Raw genomic sequence first — 16,783 nt, forward strand, 5'->3', positions numbered from 1 at the left:
GTGCCCTAATTTTTTTAAATGCCTCTTAATATTCCCAACAGTGCCCACATTTATTCTTGTTAGATGTAGGTCATCTCTATAACTGAAGATTGGACTACTCTAGAATAATAGATGTTTACATTCTAGTTAATAGCCATTTATTCAATAACTCTTTGGAGCCCTTTTAAAGAGAATTTGTAGCAAAATGGTTGTAGATTGTTTATGATTGAGAAAAATCACTTCAAATGTTTAAGCAATTTTTTTGGATTTTAAGTTTTCAGGATCATGATTTTCTTATTTTCCAAACCTAGGTATGGGTTAGCTGAAATGAATCCTGAGTAAGTTGACTTTGCTGAAATATATAAAGTGGCAAACTCTAGCCTTCCTTCAGAATGAAGAATTATTAAAAGTTCTCACATATAATTCTAAGCTGGAGTAACTATACTAAGGCATCTTTACACAATAGCCTGCTATGTTCACTCCAGAAAAAAACTTCAGGTTCAGGAAGTGAAGGTGGTGCTAACTTCTTACTTGCCTGTCCAAAGTTGTTACATTTGGAAGCTATCCGCGGGAAGCTTGTTAGAACTGCATCCTCAGTGGGTCTCTGGGCCTGCACCCTTCTTTGCACTGTTACCCCCAAAACTCGCAATGGAGAATTGTTCAAGAATGTTGAAACTTGGAAATAAAAAGGGAAAAGCAATGTAAATACAGGAAAAGGCTGACTACACATTTTATAACCTCATAGCTAATATGCCGCATGTTCACAGAAAGGCAGCAAGCCTTGCTAACATGGAAATCTCCAAACACCATTTCTTTATAATTCTTTGTCAACATTTTAACTTAGTGTATTACTAAACTTTGTTAACCTTTATGTCATAACTAGGATTCATGATAAATGGTTCTAGAAAACTATTTTTTATTCATGACATGCTTCTCACATTCTTACTATTGAGGACTAGAAAGGCTGGAAGCATGTTCTTGGTGTTTTTCTGTTGTATTCTTTTAGAGTCTCAGTCTGTCGCCCAGACTGGAATGCAGTGGTATGATCTTGGCTCACTACAACCTCCGCCTCCTGGGTTCAAGCAGTTCTGCCTCAGCCTCCCGGGTAGCAGCTGTGATTACAGGTGCGTGCCATGATGCCCAGCAACTTTTTGTATTTTTAGTACATTTAGTACAGACAAGGTTTCACCATGTCGGCTAGGCTGGTCTCGAACTCCCGAGCTCATGATCTACCTGTCTCACCCTCCCAAGGTGTTGGGATTACAGGCATGAGCCACCAGGCCCAGCCGTTTTTCTGTTGTATTGTTTAGGGAAAGTATGCTAATTTCAACAGAGCACTTTTTAAACTTAAAAGAACTTACCATTGGTCCAACTGTCTCTGTTTTGATAAACAGACTTATTTTCCGATGGAGGTTAGCTGTTTTTTAAATAAAAGTTACTAAAATCATTCAAAGTCATTGCTAAAAAATGCAAAAAGCCATTTTTAAAAGAAGTGTTAAGGTATTTTGCTTTTTTTTTGGAGACGGAGTCTTGCTCTGTTGCCAGGCTGGAGTGCAGTGGCATGATCTCGGCTCACTGCAACCTCTGCCTCCTGGGTTCAAGTGATTCTCCTGCCTCAGCCTCCTGAGTAGCTGGGACTAAAGGCGCACACCACCACACCCAGCTAATTTTTGTATTTTTAGTAGAGATGGGATTTCACCACGTTGGCCAGGATGGTGTCTATCTATCTATCTCCTGACCTCATGATCCGCCCACCTTGGCCTCCCAAAGTGCTGGGATTACAGGCGTGAGCCACCACGCCCAGCCAGTATTTTGCTTTCTTTTATACTTTACCAGGATAGTTTCTTGTAAAACAAAACTACTGAAAACTAAGATGCCAATAATTTACCTAATTGACACACCTCTTTTTGTATAAAGCAAACCAAAGCTGAACAACTGTCTTCCATATAAGCAAACCAAAACCATCAGTAAGAGGGGACACGACACAGCCCCCATGCTGGGCACTCCAGACCCCACTGTTTGTTTGTTAGTTCAGGCCAATGTGGAGCAGCAACACCTACCCACCACCCAGTCTTGTTGGGACTGACCATTAGCTTTCTATGGATGTGTCACCTCTTCCTGGCTGGGCCAAGTACCTCACTTACCTTTACTAAGTATATATCATCAAAATCACAATGTACAATAACTTACGAGAATATTCTTATTAGCTCCTTTACAGGAAAAATCATCTAATGACAAGAATTATGTATTAGGCGATACTTTCCTTCCCATCCCATTTTTGTTTTTAACCTTCCATTAAATATAAAGCTCTAAAGGACTGAAACTACTTAGTCTTGCTAGCAGTAGCAGTGACTAGATAATAACCTGAGGTATTATGATGTTTAAGATTCCAAGAATGTTATCACAATACAACACAGTTTAATGTTCTCTCTCATATTACTTTGAAAAGTGTAGGCATAAAGACAAACATACTTTTAACTGAAAGATAATACAAATGTGTTAAAGAACAAACTGTCATAACAGTGTTCAGTGTATTGCCAAAGTGTTTGAGAATTGCAGTAGTAAAGATGTCCTGCTGCCAGTAAAAACAGACACCAAGATGTCTTGAAACACATAGGAAGTATATATTGCTTTCCTGCATGCTTGCTTTCTATTTGAGGCAAAAAGACTAATTTGGCCCTTGAGTATTGTGGAATTTCTAGCAGCTGTCACCCTTATTCTGAAATTATAAAACGAAATTAAATATGCATTTTGTAGTGTTAATATAAAATATGCTTTTCACTATTCCCTCTAGGGTAACAAGGATTAAAAGCAACAGAGATAGCTGTCATCAGGCTGTTCTCTTCTTATCCACTGACTCATTTAGTGCAGAACACATTCTATTAATAGTCTTTATTCCATATGGAAAAGTACAGTAGTTGTGCAGAAACAAAACTAACAAAAGAGTAAGACTTTCACAAATATTAAAGAAAATAAATAAGCCATAGTAGTTACAGCAAAACTCATGGAAAGCCTATAAAAATGATAAAGCTGTCCATACGAAGTACAATTGTACACACAGGAACAACCATTGAAGAATGACATCAGAGGTTCCTATTTGTACAAAACCATAATGATGTTCACAGGAACTTCATTACGACGACTCATTTTAAAACATTCTGCAAATATATAACTTCCTTCTCCTCAATTTTAGAAAATAAATTTCACATCCCAACATATAAAACAAATACACTCCTACCTCTCTCAAATTAGCATTTTAACATCTTCCAATAAGACACCATTTTCATATAAAAATACCTTTAAACCAAGGTTCATTCCTGTACCTTATCTTTACAAATGAATTAATACATCAGCTTGAACTTAAGTAGCACCTCAAAGGTGTTCATATAAATGAGATAAAGTGCTATTACTGGTATACTGTTAACATGCCGTAATAATACATCATTCAGTGCAATAACCAGCATGGATGAAGCTTATAGAGAACATGCAAATCATGACTGGGGTTTTCTTTTTTGTTTTTAGATTAACTACATTGAAATAGTTCTATTTACAAGTCTGAATAAAACTGGGCTATTTAAATATATACAACATGTGACTATAAAGTACTAATTGTACAACAAAACAAAAGCAACAACCAGTCCTACCTTTAGTATCTAAATTAAATATTGTCCTTAGAGGAGCTTGGAAGGATTGTTCCAGAGCACTATCATTGTTAAAAGCAGTTTGGAAACCAGGTGAGAGCTAACTTTTAAGCGCCACTAAAAATGCTGGTCTTAGCTAAAATTTAGCTTGAATCCACTTGACCACCAATCATGATTCCAAATGGCTTATACTGTTTCCAAATATCAAAAACACCTTCAAGCACAAATATAGGTTCCAAAAAAAGGTGCTATAAAAATATATGAATAAGAACCATAACACAGAAATAAGTGTTTAATCCCTTTATAGAAACTGCTATGAAGGGAACAATACTTAGGTGTTCTCATATTTTGCTTAAAAAAATTGGCTGCGTTTACAGTCACACTTATATTTAGCTAGAAATCACTCAGAACTTAATTTTTATGTATATATTAAATGGGATTTGACTCAATGGAACTGTAAATGTAAAATTCCATTGTTTCCAGAATACATCCCTCGGACGTACATCACTTGGGCATGAGTTAAACCTGTCACTCTTTAACAACAGACACATTTATTCTCTAAGTAGGTACTGTGATTTTACCGCATAGCAAAGGCAAGGAGGAAAGTGACAAAAGCCAAACAATTTCGTAAGTGAAAGTCATTAGTTAATGTCTTCTGGGCTGTCTCAAAATTTTAAGTTGATATAGTTTTCAATTCTGTTTAGCATTCTTATTTATGGTGACTTCTAGCTATTAAAGAAGTTTTATCCCACATTTTAGATATATCAATGGCATCAGATCCACCCCAAAGGAAAAAAAAGGGCTAAAAAATAATTTTTCTGATGAAAAAACTATTTAATTTACCACTAGGATTAAACACACTTTTCCCAATTCCACAAATGGAGCTTTCTTAAGGCTCACACATTTGACTCTATGAATGATCGCTTTGGTTTGGCTGCAGTGAGGTGGCTCCTGTGGGCTTCATTACTGGTATGAGGCTGCTGTTTGGAGATACTTTCCTGGTACAGGTGAGAAACAGTCTTAGTTATCCTGTTCTCTTGACAGTGGACTGGAATTTGGCACTTGTTTTCTTCTAGCTCCTTCACCTGTGCCCCATTGTGGACACTTGCACTCAGGGTAGAAACGGAACAGGTTTTGGCTTGGTTATTACATCCTCCCGCTTGCACGAGGGAGGGCTTCTCAGTGGCAGCAGACTGCAGGCCAGCTGCAGATGTGTTTGTCAGCAGCCGCTCTGGAGCCGGACAGTGCCAGGCGCGGCTTGCAGGATTGCTCTGCTGTTGAAACCTCGCAGTCTTATCCATGATGCCCATGAATGGCGTGTTGCGGGGTCTGTGCTCCGCTGTACCGCTCTGAACGTGGGGTACAACCTTGTCTTTAATTCGAGTATCTGGTCCTTGGACCTTGAAGCCATCTGAAAAACTGCTGCTCGAAGTCAAACTACTGGTTGAACTTGACATCTTTATGCTGCTGGATGGAGAACCAGAAGAGCCTGAGCTGGTGAGGGAAGCTGGGTGTCTCATGTCGCTGCTGGTCGCCAGCCCACCTTGATTTGGAGGGGCTGCGTCCACAGGCATGGAGGAATAAGACAGAAGCCTCTCTGTGGTTTTTGTCTTACTTGGTAAAGGGTGCGCAGAGCCACTCTCACCACGCTGCAGGTGGACATTCTGGCTGGGGCCCAGCCGATCCCCAAAGTGGCCACAACCAGCTCCGGTAGTGAAAGTACCTGTTCCCTCTAAATGCTGGGTTCTGCTCCCAGCAGGTGTGGCAGCAATTCTACCTGGCATGGGACTCGGAGGAGGGTTCTGAGAAGAGATCTGAACTTTTGTGCTGCCATTTCTCAAGGCTGACTGGCCAGAGCCCAGGTGCTGGCTGGTTTTCACGATCTGGGCCTGCTTGGAGGGCTGCAGGACCAACCCTGGCTGGGCCACAGGCTCTCTCAGGGGCTTACCGATTCCTGCCCTGCTCTGTGGCGATACCGGCCTTCCTTTGGACTGTAACCCCTCTTGAAGGTTTCGGATATATGGGGAAGGGACAGATGAGGATGGCTGGGATCTGGGAGTTGGGGAAACAGATTCTTCCTGGGGAGAAGTTTCTTCCTCTTCAGGCTCCTCAGGATGAAAGTGGTCACTTAAGCCAGGGGTTGGGGCGTCCTCTTCGTTTTCGGAGTCATTGGGTGGAGCTGGTGGCAGTCCCTGCTGTTTTTGCTGTTGACTCCTCTGGAGTTGCTTGCACTCCTCTTCTACACGGGCCAGAAGCCTCTTGATTTCCTGATTGGTGGGACAGAGTTTCACAGCCTCTTGCAGGTCAGCGAGAGCTGCCACGAATTGCCTTCGTAGGAAAATGTAAGGTAACATTACAAGTCACACACAAACATGCTCAGAGTGTAACTGTTCATAAAAGAGCTGTGCTCAAAGGAAAGAGAAGGTAGCAAGTGAGTTTTGAACACTTACAGTGGTGGCCAGGACCCATTTAACCAGCCCAGAGTTACTCAGCTAAGTGGCAGTGCTAAATTCTAATCTAGATGGGTGTGACTCCACAGCCCTGCTCTCCATAAAGACCACTGGGCCAGGAATAAGGGGAAGCATGAGTCAGTGGCGCCAGAATCCTTTTAATATTGTTACCATCCCGTGGTAACACTGTGCCCACCTCTCATTCAACAGGCTTATATCACTCTTCCCCTCCCCCCGAATTTCCTAATGCCCCTAGTTGGCAGTTTCCCTGAAATACGGACTAAACTAGGTAGGAAGTTCATGTTGCAGTAAGTTTCACCTGGGGGGAAGGGTGGGAAGGAATAATTACTGAGATGTCAGGAGAAAATAGAAGTTTACTCATCACTGATAATGTCCACTGCCATGCCTCTTGGAAGCAGGTAGTAATACTAATTCAGTATTTAAAAGGATGAGAGGCACCTGAGCCTCTCTACAGCAAAACCTCCCCAAATTCAACAGGCAGGTTTGATCCCACAGGAAAAAAGTCTTCTCTACACACAAAGGTAACTATGGACAGTACCTGCTGTTTCTCTTCGCTCTTGCTCTGGCATAAAAGGCTTCATAGGACTTGGGCTTCATTTCGAGAGCCTTGGAAGCAAATTCCTCTGCCATGCCAAAGTCCTGGTGTCAACAAGAAATACAGGTGTCAGAAGCACTGTGGACACAAGATTATGGGAAGCCCTTCTGGTTGTTAGAAAGGGTAGAAGCGCCCTAAGGCACAGCCAGAGAGGGAGGAAGGGAAAGGTCTGTTTTCTGTTCATTTTTGAAGTGAGGAGATAATGACAGGAGATAATGACAGTTGATTAATATCATTAGGAGAATAATCCACTACAGAAAGCAGTGGTAGTAACAGTGCCCCAGAAGGCCAGAGGGTGGAACCTCACACCCCAGTGGAGGGGCAGCCTCAGAGAGGAGTGCAGATGCTGCATCCATTCTGGCAGCGGGGCACAGAAGCGGGCAGCTCAACAGACTGGGGCAGGAGGATGCAGTTAAAAAAAAAAGGTAGGAAGTACAACTGAAAGAGATCTACTAGTTACAAACTGACTATGAGTTCCCCACGACTGGTTACAAATGAGTTACTGGCAGATCCTCTGAGCAAACCTAACAGAAGGCAGGCCCACCACACTAGGCTTGGGTTGGACTCTCCTGAATCTGGGGATGGCAGTGCCAGCAGCATCACTGTTGGGAAGCTGCAGAGGAGCAATCTGCATTTGCTTCTCATCACTGAGGCCAAGGAAATGAAACCCAAGTGCATTCCTTCAACATCATGCGAGGAGCGTAGCAGCAGTGACTAAATGATGGTCATGGATAGGAGCTGTTTCCCACATGCCAGGTTCACATAAATGTGCAAACAAATTGGACAGGAGGGCCCAGGATTTGGTCTCGAGAAGGGTGGGCCTTCACCTCTGGGGAAGGGCTCTGTTGCTGGAAGACTGGGTTGGAATAAAGGGGCACAGCTTACATTTGTTTTTCTTCGGCATCGAGACAGATTGAGATAGAGGGAAACTCTTAATTCATTGAAGGGTCTCATGTCCTCTCCAAATCCTTCTCGAGGAAACTTCCTTAAGGCATACTGGTACCTCTGGGCTGCCTCTTTCATCTTTCCTTTCTAGGATTCAAAGATCACAAACATTTGTCCTGTTTCTGAGGCTCTAAGATGAATAACCTCCCACACCCAGAACACCCTGGGGAGTTTACTCCCCCCTGCAAACCCATGACAGAACATTGAAAGCATCCAAATAAGTGTCAAGGTGGGAGCTAGTTCACTAACTGGCCTGACGCACGTGGGTTTCACTGTCCTCATACGCACCCGCATCCTGTGGTTACACTGTGAGAAAGTCTGTAAACTGCTAGATTGATAACTATCAAACTTAATGCATCAGATTATCTTCTGGTATGTATTTTTGAAAATTATTTTAAGAATGATCTCACATCTAAAGATATTTTGATGCTAAGCATGACAGAAATCAGATGAAAAAACTGATCCTATTCCTAGGACAAGTAGCCTCTTGTAGATAAACCTAGAGAGCTTGCTGCAGAATAATTTTTCTTCTAAGAGGAACTAAAACATGGGATTTAAAAATCAGAACAGCACCACACATCATTTTCAAAGCTAAAAAAATCCATTTGCTCCGTCAGTCCCACTGCACAGCAGGTATGAAGCCTGTTGAAAATGGCTTTGTATTTCTGACATAATTGCCTACCAAAATCCATATTAAAAGCACTTCAAAGCCACAACAATACACACTCTCAACTCAATTTCAAACTGATTCCAAGCCAGGATCCCTGCTGGGTCATGCTATATTGCCTATTTATTTGTTACTATTTAAAAAAAAATGAGAAGGAAAAAATCTACAACATAGCAAGTACAGCTGCCTAACAGTAAAAAGGATTAACATGGTCATAATCTGGTTTTTCCCCTATAATCTTTTAATTCTGTCTGATCACAGAGCTTCAAAGAATAGTGACCTATGCAAATGGCCTGCATATCTATCTAAACCAGGGGTTGGCAAACTATAGCTTGGAGGCCAGGTCTGGCCGACCACCTGTGTTTACAAATAAAGTTTTATTGGGACATAGCTGTGCTCATTCACTCTGTGCTATCTGTGGCTGCTTTTGTGCCCCCACAGCAGCACTGGGGAGTTGTGACAGAGGCCACACAGTCTTCCAAGCCTAAAACATTTACTGTCTGGCCCTTTACAGAAAAAGTTTGCTGACCTCTGACCTAAACTGTTGTCTTATTTGGAAAAATTTAAAGTGAAGTTTATTGATCTGAAAATCGTATTTCCACTTCCAAGGGAAAATGGAAAAAATTAATTCAGTCTCCTGGGTAACTGAGGTGTTACTTGACTATATTAAGTAAAAATATCTCTAAAAACAGTTTCAAATTCTAGAAATTCATAGATATTAAAAATTAGATAGGAAAGGCTTAGGAGACAGAATGACCCTTTTCTTCTAGAAACATCTGCTGGGTGTTCCTCTCCCACATCTCATGACGGTGCCTCAGCATGGTATTCTGAACTCAGAACATGAAAGGCCGAGGAACCGCCTCTATGACGTTCAGTTGACCTAGAGGTGACTCGGCTTCACGCATGGCTTCAGACAGTAAGCATCACTACAACCTCAAGGATTAGCTCAGAAATAATGGCTCTCAGACACAAAGAGAGGTGCTTTCTACCTTTAAGATTCTGCCAGTAAGATATTAAGCCAACAATGTGGGCATGAAGCCAGGTCAGCACCTCTTGGCACTTTTTTTTTTCTTTTGAGACTGAGTCTCACTCTGTTGCTGAGGCTGGAGTGCAGTGGCAGGATCTCAGCTCACTGCAACCTCTGCCTCCTGGATTCAAGCAATTCTCCTGCCTCAGCCTCCCGAGTAGCTGGGATTACAGGCACCTGGCTAATTTTTGTATTTTTAGTAGAGATGGGGTTTTGCCATATTGGCCAGGTTGGTCTAGAATTCCTGGCCTCAAGTGATCCGCCCACCTCGGCCTCCCAAAGTGCTGGGGTTACAGGTGTGAGCCACCACACCCAGCCACCTTTTGGCACTTCTATTACATGGATTCTATGCAGTAGCACAGCTATGGCCATTATATACCCAGTTAAGAGCGTGCTCCAAGGCAGTTTCAATGGCAAAGAAAAGGGCGGCACCACTTACTTTGTACATCACATTTCCTTCCTCCATTAATTTCTGTAAAAGTATAATCAAGATATCAGGTTTGGAAGTGGCCATCGCCCAAGCAGCATTTCCTGCAAAACAAACACGCATTCAGAGGCACTTCAGAGGCCCCGGGGAAAGGATTCCACGGCCCCACAGCTGGAGGTCAGCACCAGCAGGAGCCCAGCTGCAAGGACCACAACACAACGAGGGAGGGAGCAGGACGCGGGCGAGGCTCAGTTGCTAATCCTTTCCACTGACCTGGGCACTCGAATCTGTCCTTGTTATTTTACTGATAAAAGTAATGAGAAACAAAGGCATCCGAGCAGCGAAGACCCATCCGTCCCTTCTGAGTGGGATGTGGGGGAAATTGATTAAATGAGGCCTCAGCACAACCTCCTCAGTTCCTGCAGCAGCCACCGCGCAGGCATGTGTTCTCAGCATGCAGTCCCTGCGCCCTGTCACCGCGCTCTACTCCCAGATGTCATGGCTTCTCTCTCCTACCCTACAGCTCAGCCACAACCTCTCTAACCCCTGCCTGAACTCTCGGGACACTGTGGGAGGAGTGCTGAAGAGCACAGCCCTGGAGCCAGCCTGCCAGGTCCCCATGGCGAGTACCACACAGCAGTCCTAGGGGAAGCCATTTAGCTGCTAGGTGCCTTGGTTTCCTCATCTGTAAAATCATGGGATTGTCACTGAGACTTTCAGGGCTGTGGTAGGGATTAAGGCAGAGGGTGAAACTGCTTGGATAGTTCCTGGCACTGTTCACTGCTTGACAGTACTAGTGAATAGCATTTTCCTCACAGTGCCCTACCCAGAGCTAATCTTGACCAAGGGCCCCACACATGGAACCAAAATAGGGACTCTCCCCACATCTGGAATGGTGTGTTGTGTCAAAGCCAGCCACGTGGAAAGGGCTTCCCCTACTCAGGGGCCCTCCCGTGATCCTCAAGTATCGTCCTAGTTTAGTCTCCATGAAATCATACTACTACTTCTTCACAGAAACTTGCTGTGGTGGCCACTTCCCCACACAGCTGACTGGTTGCTCTAGAAGAGTGGCTCAGCCTCCACTGCTGCTCAGAGTCACCTGAGGAGCTTTCAGCAGCACCGCCCAGCCCCACCCCACAGCAAGAGGCTGAGCCAACTACTCTCTGGCATGGTTCCTGGCCACTGATACCACTCCAGACTGTCCTTCAACACCAGTCTCTGCTTTCTACACCCTCTGCCAGAAACACCGTGAGCTACTTACACATTGTGTATGATGATGATTAAGTGAGACTGAGACAGAGAGATCTGCAAACATCTGACATCTTACTTCCTAACCTGGCAGCAGATCACTCTCTGTGCTCTCTAGGCTTCTACAATCGGGAGCTCACCCCTCCTCCTGCTCAATGGAGGCAGTGCTCACTGACCTAATTTGGCTCCCTTTCTGAGTAGCGCCACCACTACGGAAGTGTTTCGGCAGCCGATGGCTCTGTCCAAGGGCCGCATCCCGCTGTGGTCCACATGCTCGATCACGGCTCCCTTCTCCACCAGGTACAGCACCTGCAGGGACAGCAGAGGCCTGAGCAGCAGCTGGGGGCAGGAGTTCAGGGGTGCACATGAATTTGGCGGGGGGCAGTCTTAGCTTCAGTCTGATTTTAGATGCCTCTGCCTATTAAGGATCCTAGAACAGAAATAAAGTGGACACGAAAGAGAGAAGAGGAGCTGCAATCCCCAACTAAAACCTTCACTGCTATCAGGGATGAGAAAGCAGGGGACACGCTGCCATAGGTGGGTGTGTGCACACATGCGTGATCTGTCGTCTCACACCACTCCCCAGGTCACAGAGACGGGACACAGTCACCTTTGCATCTCCAATGAAGTAGGCAGCAGACTTCTGCAATGAGCTCCAACAAATGAGCAGGCCACAGCAGTGGTGACTTTAGAAATACTCAGACCCACACAACCTGAGCATGGCAGACTGTTAAGATTGGCAGCTTGGGACTGGATGGACCCGAGTATAATCCATTTCAAAGATATTAGAAGGAAATTGGGAAAGTAAAGATGGCAAGTTTGATACCACGGTACAAAGACTGATTTGATGTGATAAAACACCTGTCACTTGAACTAAACCGGAAACAAGAGGAAGAAACACTGTGGTCACTCAAATTTCTCCATTTACTGGAGCCATTTTAGCCTATAGCCATTTTTTAGCCTGTGGTTATTTTAGATTTTCATGTGGATCTAAAAAGATATGCTTCCTATCATCCACCCCACTATTCAAAATGACACTCAGTAGAGGGATTATCTATATAAAGAACTAAACCCAACTCCAAAAACCAAATAACCTCATTTTTAGAATGGGCAAAGGACTTGAATAGATTTCTACAAAAATGATCAACGAGTGGCCAACGAGCATATGAGAAGATGTTCAACTCATACCCATTACGATGGCTACTATTAAAAAAAAAAAAAAGCTACTATAAAAAAAGCACCAAGACCCAGACATGCAGGGCCATGGCTTCCACTGCCAGGTTTGCAAGCACCTGTCTCTCTAGCTAGTCCTTCCACAAGTACTGGCTGGGCACAATGGCTCACGCCTGTAATCCCAGCAATTTGGGAGGCCGAGGCAGGCGGATCACCGAAGGTCAGGAGTTCAAAATCAGCCTGGCCCACATAGTGAAACCCCATCTCTACTAAAAATACAAAAATAAGCCAGGTGTGGTGGCACAGGCCTGTAATCCCAGCTACTCGGGAGGCTGAGGCAGGAGAATCGCTCAAACCGAGGCAGCGGAGGTTGCAGTGAGTTGAAATTGCATCACTGCACTTCAGCCTGGGTGACAGAGTGGGACTCCATCTAAAAAAAAACAAAAAACAAACAAAAAACAAGTATTGGTGATGATGTAGAACAATTCTGGAAACCTTGTGCACTGTGGTATGAATGTATAATGGTGCAGCAGCTGTGGAAAAAACGTAGGGCGGTTCCTCAAAAAATTAAAAATACAATCACTGTATGAGCCAGAAATTCTGCTTCTGGATATATACTCCAAATAACTGAAAGCAGGGTCTTGAATAAATACTTGGCCACCCATATTCATTGCAGCATTATTCACAATAGCAAAAACCATAGAAGCAACCTAAGTGTGCACTGACAGATGACTGGATAAACAAGATGTGGTATATACGTACAATGGAGCAATATTCATCCTTAAAAAGGAAGGAAATGCTATTCTAACACACGCTACAACATGAGCGAACCTGGAGGACATTATGCTACGTGAAATAAGCCAGTCACAAAAAGACAAATACTATATGATTCTACTTATATGCGATCTCTAAAGAGGTAAAAAACTCACAGAGACACAAAGTAGAGTGGTGGCTGTGATGGGCTGGGGGAGGTGGAGAGTTGTTTAACAAATACAGTTTCACCTTTGCAAGATGGAAAGTTCTAGATACTGGTTGTACAACAATGTGAATATACTTAAACTACTGAACTCTATATGTTTAGAAATGGTTAAGGGTAAATTTTATGCTATGTGTTTTTGCCACAATATTAAAAAAATGATGTTAGAATGCTAAGTTCCTTCACTCTTCTCTAATTTTGATAAACTACAGAATGTGGAAAGGTAGCTGAAAAATAAGTGGAGACATGTGAGATTTAGTTGAGTATGTTTTTGAAAACTGACATGAAGTAGAGTTTACAAGGTATTGGAAGTTGATAACATTTAACTCTGACATCGTTGCCTTCTAAAAGCACCAAGGCACAGAGGTGCAGCACCATGGCTTCCACTGCAGGGTCTGCAAGCACCTGTCTCTCCAACTAGTCCTTCCATTAGCTGTATTGAACTATTGGAAACTGGTAACTCTCATGTAGCTGACTATTTCTCTGGCACCTACTGGGTGCCTAGGGCATGAAGCCTGACAAAATTATAGTTTCTGCCCTGAAAGACATTTCGGAGTTCTCAGTTTATCAAGGTTTTATTCCCTCAACCCTTGATTAGACATGGGCATTTGGCAAAGAGATAAAGATAGTGTCCAAAGCTTTCCATATTATTTTTAGGCAATGCCATATCACTTTAAAAACAACCAGTATATGTACAGGATGAAATACTATGCAGGCTTTAAAAGAAGGAAATCTTGCCATTTGCCACAACATGGATGAACCTGAAGGACATTATGGCTAAGTGAAATAAGCCACGCACATAAGGAGAGCATGATCTCACTTATATGTGGAATCTAAACAAGTTGAACTTACAACAGAAGCAGAGAATAGAAAGGTGGTTACCAGAGGCTGGGAGACAGAGGGACTTGGGGGAAAGGGTAGGCACTGGTCAAAGGATATGAAGATTCAGTTAAACAGGAGGAGTAACTTCTGGAGATCTGCATAGCACTGCAACTAGAATTAATAACTTTTAAAAAATTATTTTATTAATTTAATTTAATTTTATTTTTGGAGACTAAGTCTCACTCTGTTGCCTAGGCTGGAGTGCAGAGATACGATCTTGGCTCACTACAGCCTCCACTTCTGGGGTTCAAGCAATTCTCATACCTCACCCTCCCGAGTAGCTGGGATTACAGGTGCCCGCCACCACACTCAGCTAATTTTTGTATTTTAGTAGAGGTGGGTCACTTGATCTCGAACTCCTGACCTCAAGTGATCTACCCATCTTGGCCTCCCAAAGTGCCGGGATTACAGGCATGAGCCACTGCGTCCGGTCAATACTGTATTGTTTATTTCAAAACAGCTAAAAGAGATCTTAAATGGTCTTACCAAAAAGAAATAATATTTGGGGGATAGATACATTAATTAGCCTGATTTGATCATTCCACAATGTATACATGTATCAAAACATCACATTGTACCCCATAAATATACACAATCATTTGTCAATTAAAAATAAAACTTTGTCTGGGCATGGTGGCTCATGCCTGTAATCCTACCATTTTCAGAAGCCAAGGTGGGGAGATCACTTGAGCCCAGGAGTTTGAGACCAGCCTGGGTAACATGGTGAAAACCTGTCTCTAAAAATTAGCCAGGTGTGGTGGTGCATGCCTGTATTGCCAGCTACTCAGGGAGCTGAAGTGAGAGGATCTCTTGAGACCAGGAGAGCAAGGCTGCAGTGATCACACCACTGCACTCCAGTCTGGGCAACAGAGCAAGACTCTGTCTCAAAAATTAATAATAGGCCAGATGCAGGGGCTCACGCCTGTAATCCCAGCACCTTGGGAGGCCACGGCAGGTGGATACGAGGTCAGGAGTTCAAGACCAGCTGGCCAACATGGTGAAACCCTGTCTCTCCTAAAAATACAAAAATTAGCTGGGCATGGTGGTGTGTGCCTGTAATCCCAGCTACTCAGGAGGCTGAGGCAGGAGAACTGCTTGAACCCAGAAGGCGGAGGCTGCAGCAAGCTGAGATTGTGCCACTGCACTCCCACCTGGGCAACAGAGCAAGACTCCATCTCAGAAAATAATAATAATAATAATAATAATAATAATAATAATAATAAATTAAAAACAAAACAAAACAACTTTTAAAAAAAAGCAACCAGGTAGTCATTTGATTAGTCACTTACCATATATAAAAGTACTTTCTAAATGATCTATGCAAAAGTTTTATTTATATGGATGACTGAGAAAATCACGTATGGACATGTGTACGCATATTCACGTGTGTGTTTGTTGTATGTGCTGTTTGTAAGCAGGTATTTTTAAGCTTTTATGAGTTGACTAAAATCGTAAGTCCTGGAATAGATTGCATGTCACAGAATTAGAGAAAAATGAAAGATCCCCGACAAGACACACACACACACACACTGACGACCCTGAGACACAATCTCATGCAGGCCCTGGAGTGAGCTGTTCACTTCCTGGGGTTTCTTTCCAATGCAGGTGGAGGTGGGGAACACCTGCTGGTACTCACAGTTTCGGCATCACCATAGAAGGCGGCCAGGTCCAAGGGCGTACGGCCATTCTTGTCCATCTGGTCTATCGCAGCTCCTTCTTCAACCAGATACTGGACCACTGCCCTGTGACCTTTCAGACAAGCCCAGCTTAATGCTGACAGACCCTCTTTGTCTAGAGAAGAAAGGGCTGCACCTGAAAGGAAAGCCCATTCACAGAACATGAACCTTATGAGATGACAAAGACAGAAAGCAAATAATTGCACACCTGCAGAACACCTGGCCTGAACCGAGTGTCAGTCAAGCACTGTAAAGGGCAACACTGGCCAGATGGGCTGGCAGAATGGTCATCGCTGCTGAAGAGGAATACCAGGCACGTGGCTGTGTTGCCTATTCTCTCTACTGTGTATCAGAAAATTTCCATAACAGCCAGGCGCGGTGGCTCACGCCTGTGATCCCAGCACTTTGGGAGGCTGAGGAGGGTGGATCACGAGGTCAGGAGATTGAGACCATCCTGGCTAACACGGTGAAACCCCATCTCTACTAAAAATACAAAAAAAATTAGCCAGGCGTGCACCTGTAGTCCCAGCTACTCGGGAGGCTGAGGCAGGAGAATGGCATGAACCTGGGAGGCAGAGCTTGCAGTGAGCCAAGATCACGCCACTGCACTCCAGCCTGGGCAACAGAATGAAACTCCGTCTCAAAAACAAAAAAAAAAAAAAAAAAAAGAAAATTTCTGTAATAGAAAACTTAGAATTTGAATCAGAAAGCACTGAATGCGTCTGCTAAAGTTCTCTCTCTGTGTCTGTCCAAAAGAAACCTTTGAGGGCATGATGCTGCTACCTTTTGAAAGGAGGAATTCCACGGTGCTCAAGTGCCCTTCACAAGCAGCCACCATGAGGGGTGTCCGGCCTTGCTTGTCACTTAGGTTCACATCACAGCCGCGTTCCAATAGCAGTCTAACAATCTGGAAGAGACACTTGAAATTACCATCCTCCTGCTGCCTTTTCAACCACACCTGCTATACCCAGACAGGTTTCTCAACCTTTAAAAGTAGTCAAATGACTTTCTTTCAAAAATCCCTAAGTTGCGTGAACCATGGGGCCTGGAAAATCTTTCCACTGTATTCCTTTGAA

The 16,783-nt window shown here is 43.6% G+C and overlaps 1 protein-coding gene across 5 annotated transcripts in view; it reads right to left on the bottom strand.

Annotated features, from left to right (window-relative positions):
* Window positions 1-2,856: 2,856 nt before the first annotated feature.
* Window positions 2,857-16,783, bottom strand: part of TANC1 (tetratricopeptide repeat, ankyrin repeat and coiled-coil containing 1) — a 141,146-nt gene continuing 127,219 nt past the window's right edge. For 4 of the 5 annotated variants that reach the window (XM_030916562.1, XM_030916563.1, XM_030916561.1 and 1 more), the window contains 7 exons: window positions 16,491-16,614; window positions 15,668-15,843; window positions 11,177-11,309; window positions 9,765-9,856; window positions 7,572-7,718; window positions 6,630-6,730; window positions 2,860-5,948 (listed from right to left, as the gene is read on the bottom strand). In XM_030916562.1, the coding sequence (XP_030772422.1) occupies window positions 4,517-5,948; window positions 6,630-6,730; window positions 7,572-7,718; window positions 9,765-9,856; window positions 11,177-11,309; window positions 15,668-15,843; window positions 16,491-16,614 (2,205 nt within the window). In that variant the 3' untranslated portion in view covers window positions 2,860-4,516. Of the gene's footprint in view, window positions 5,949-6,629; window positions 6,731-7,571; window positions 7,719-9,764; window positions 9,857-11,176; window positions 11,310-15,667; window positions 15,844-16,490; window positions 16,615-16,783 lie in introns of all 5 variants that reach the window. The other variant, XM_030916559.1, reaches the window with a different exon arrangement.

This window comes from Rhinopithecus roxellana, chromosome 14 (assembly GCF_007565055.1).
Source record: "Rhinopithecus roxellana isolate Shanxi Qingling chromosome 14, ASM756505v1, whole genome shotgun sequence".
NCBI lineage: Eukaryota > Metazoa > Chordata > Mammalia > Primates > Cercopithecidae > Rhinopithecus > Rhinopithecus roxellana.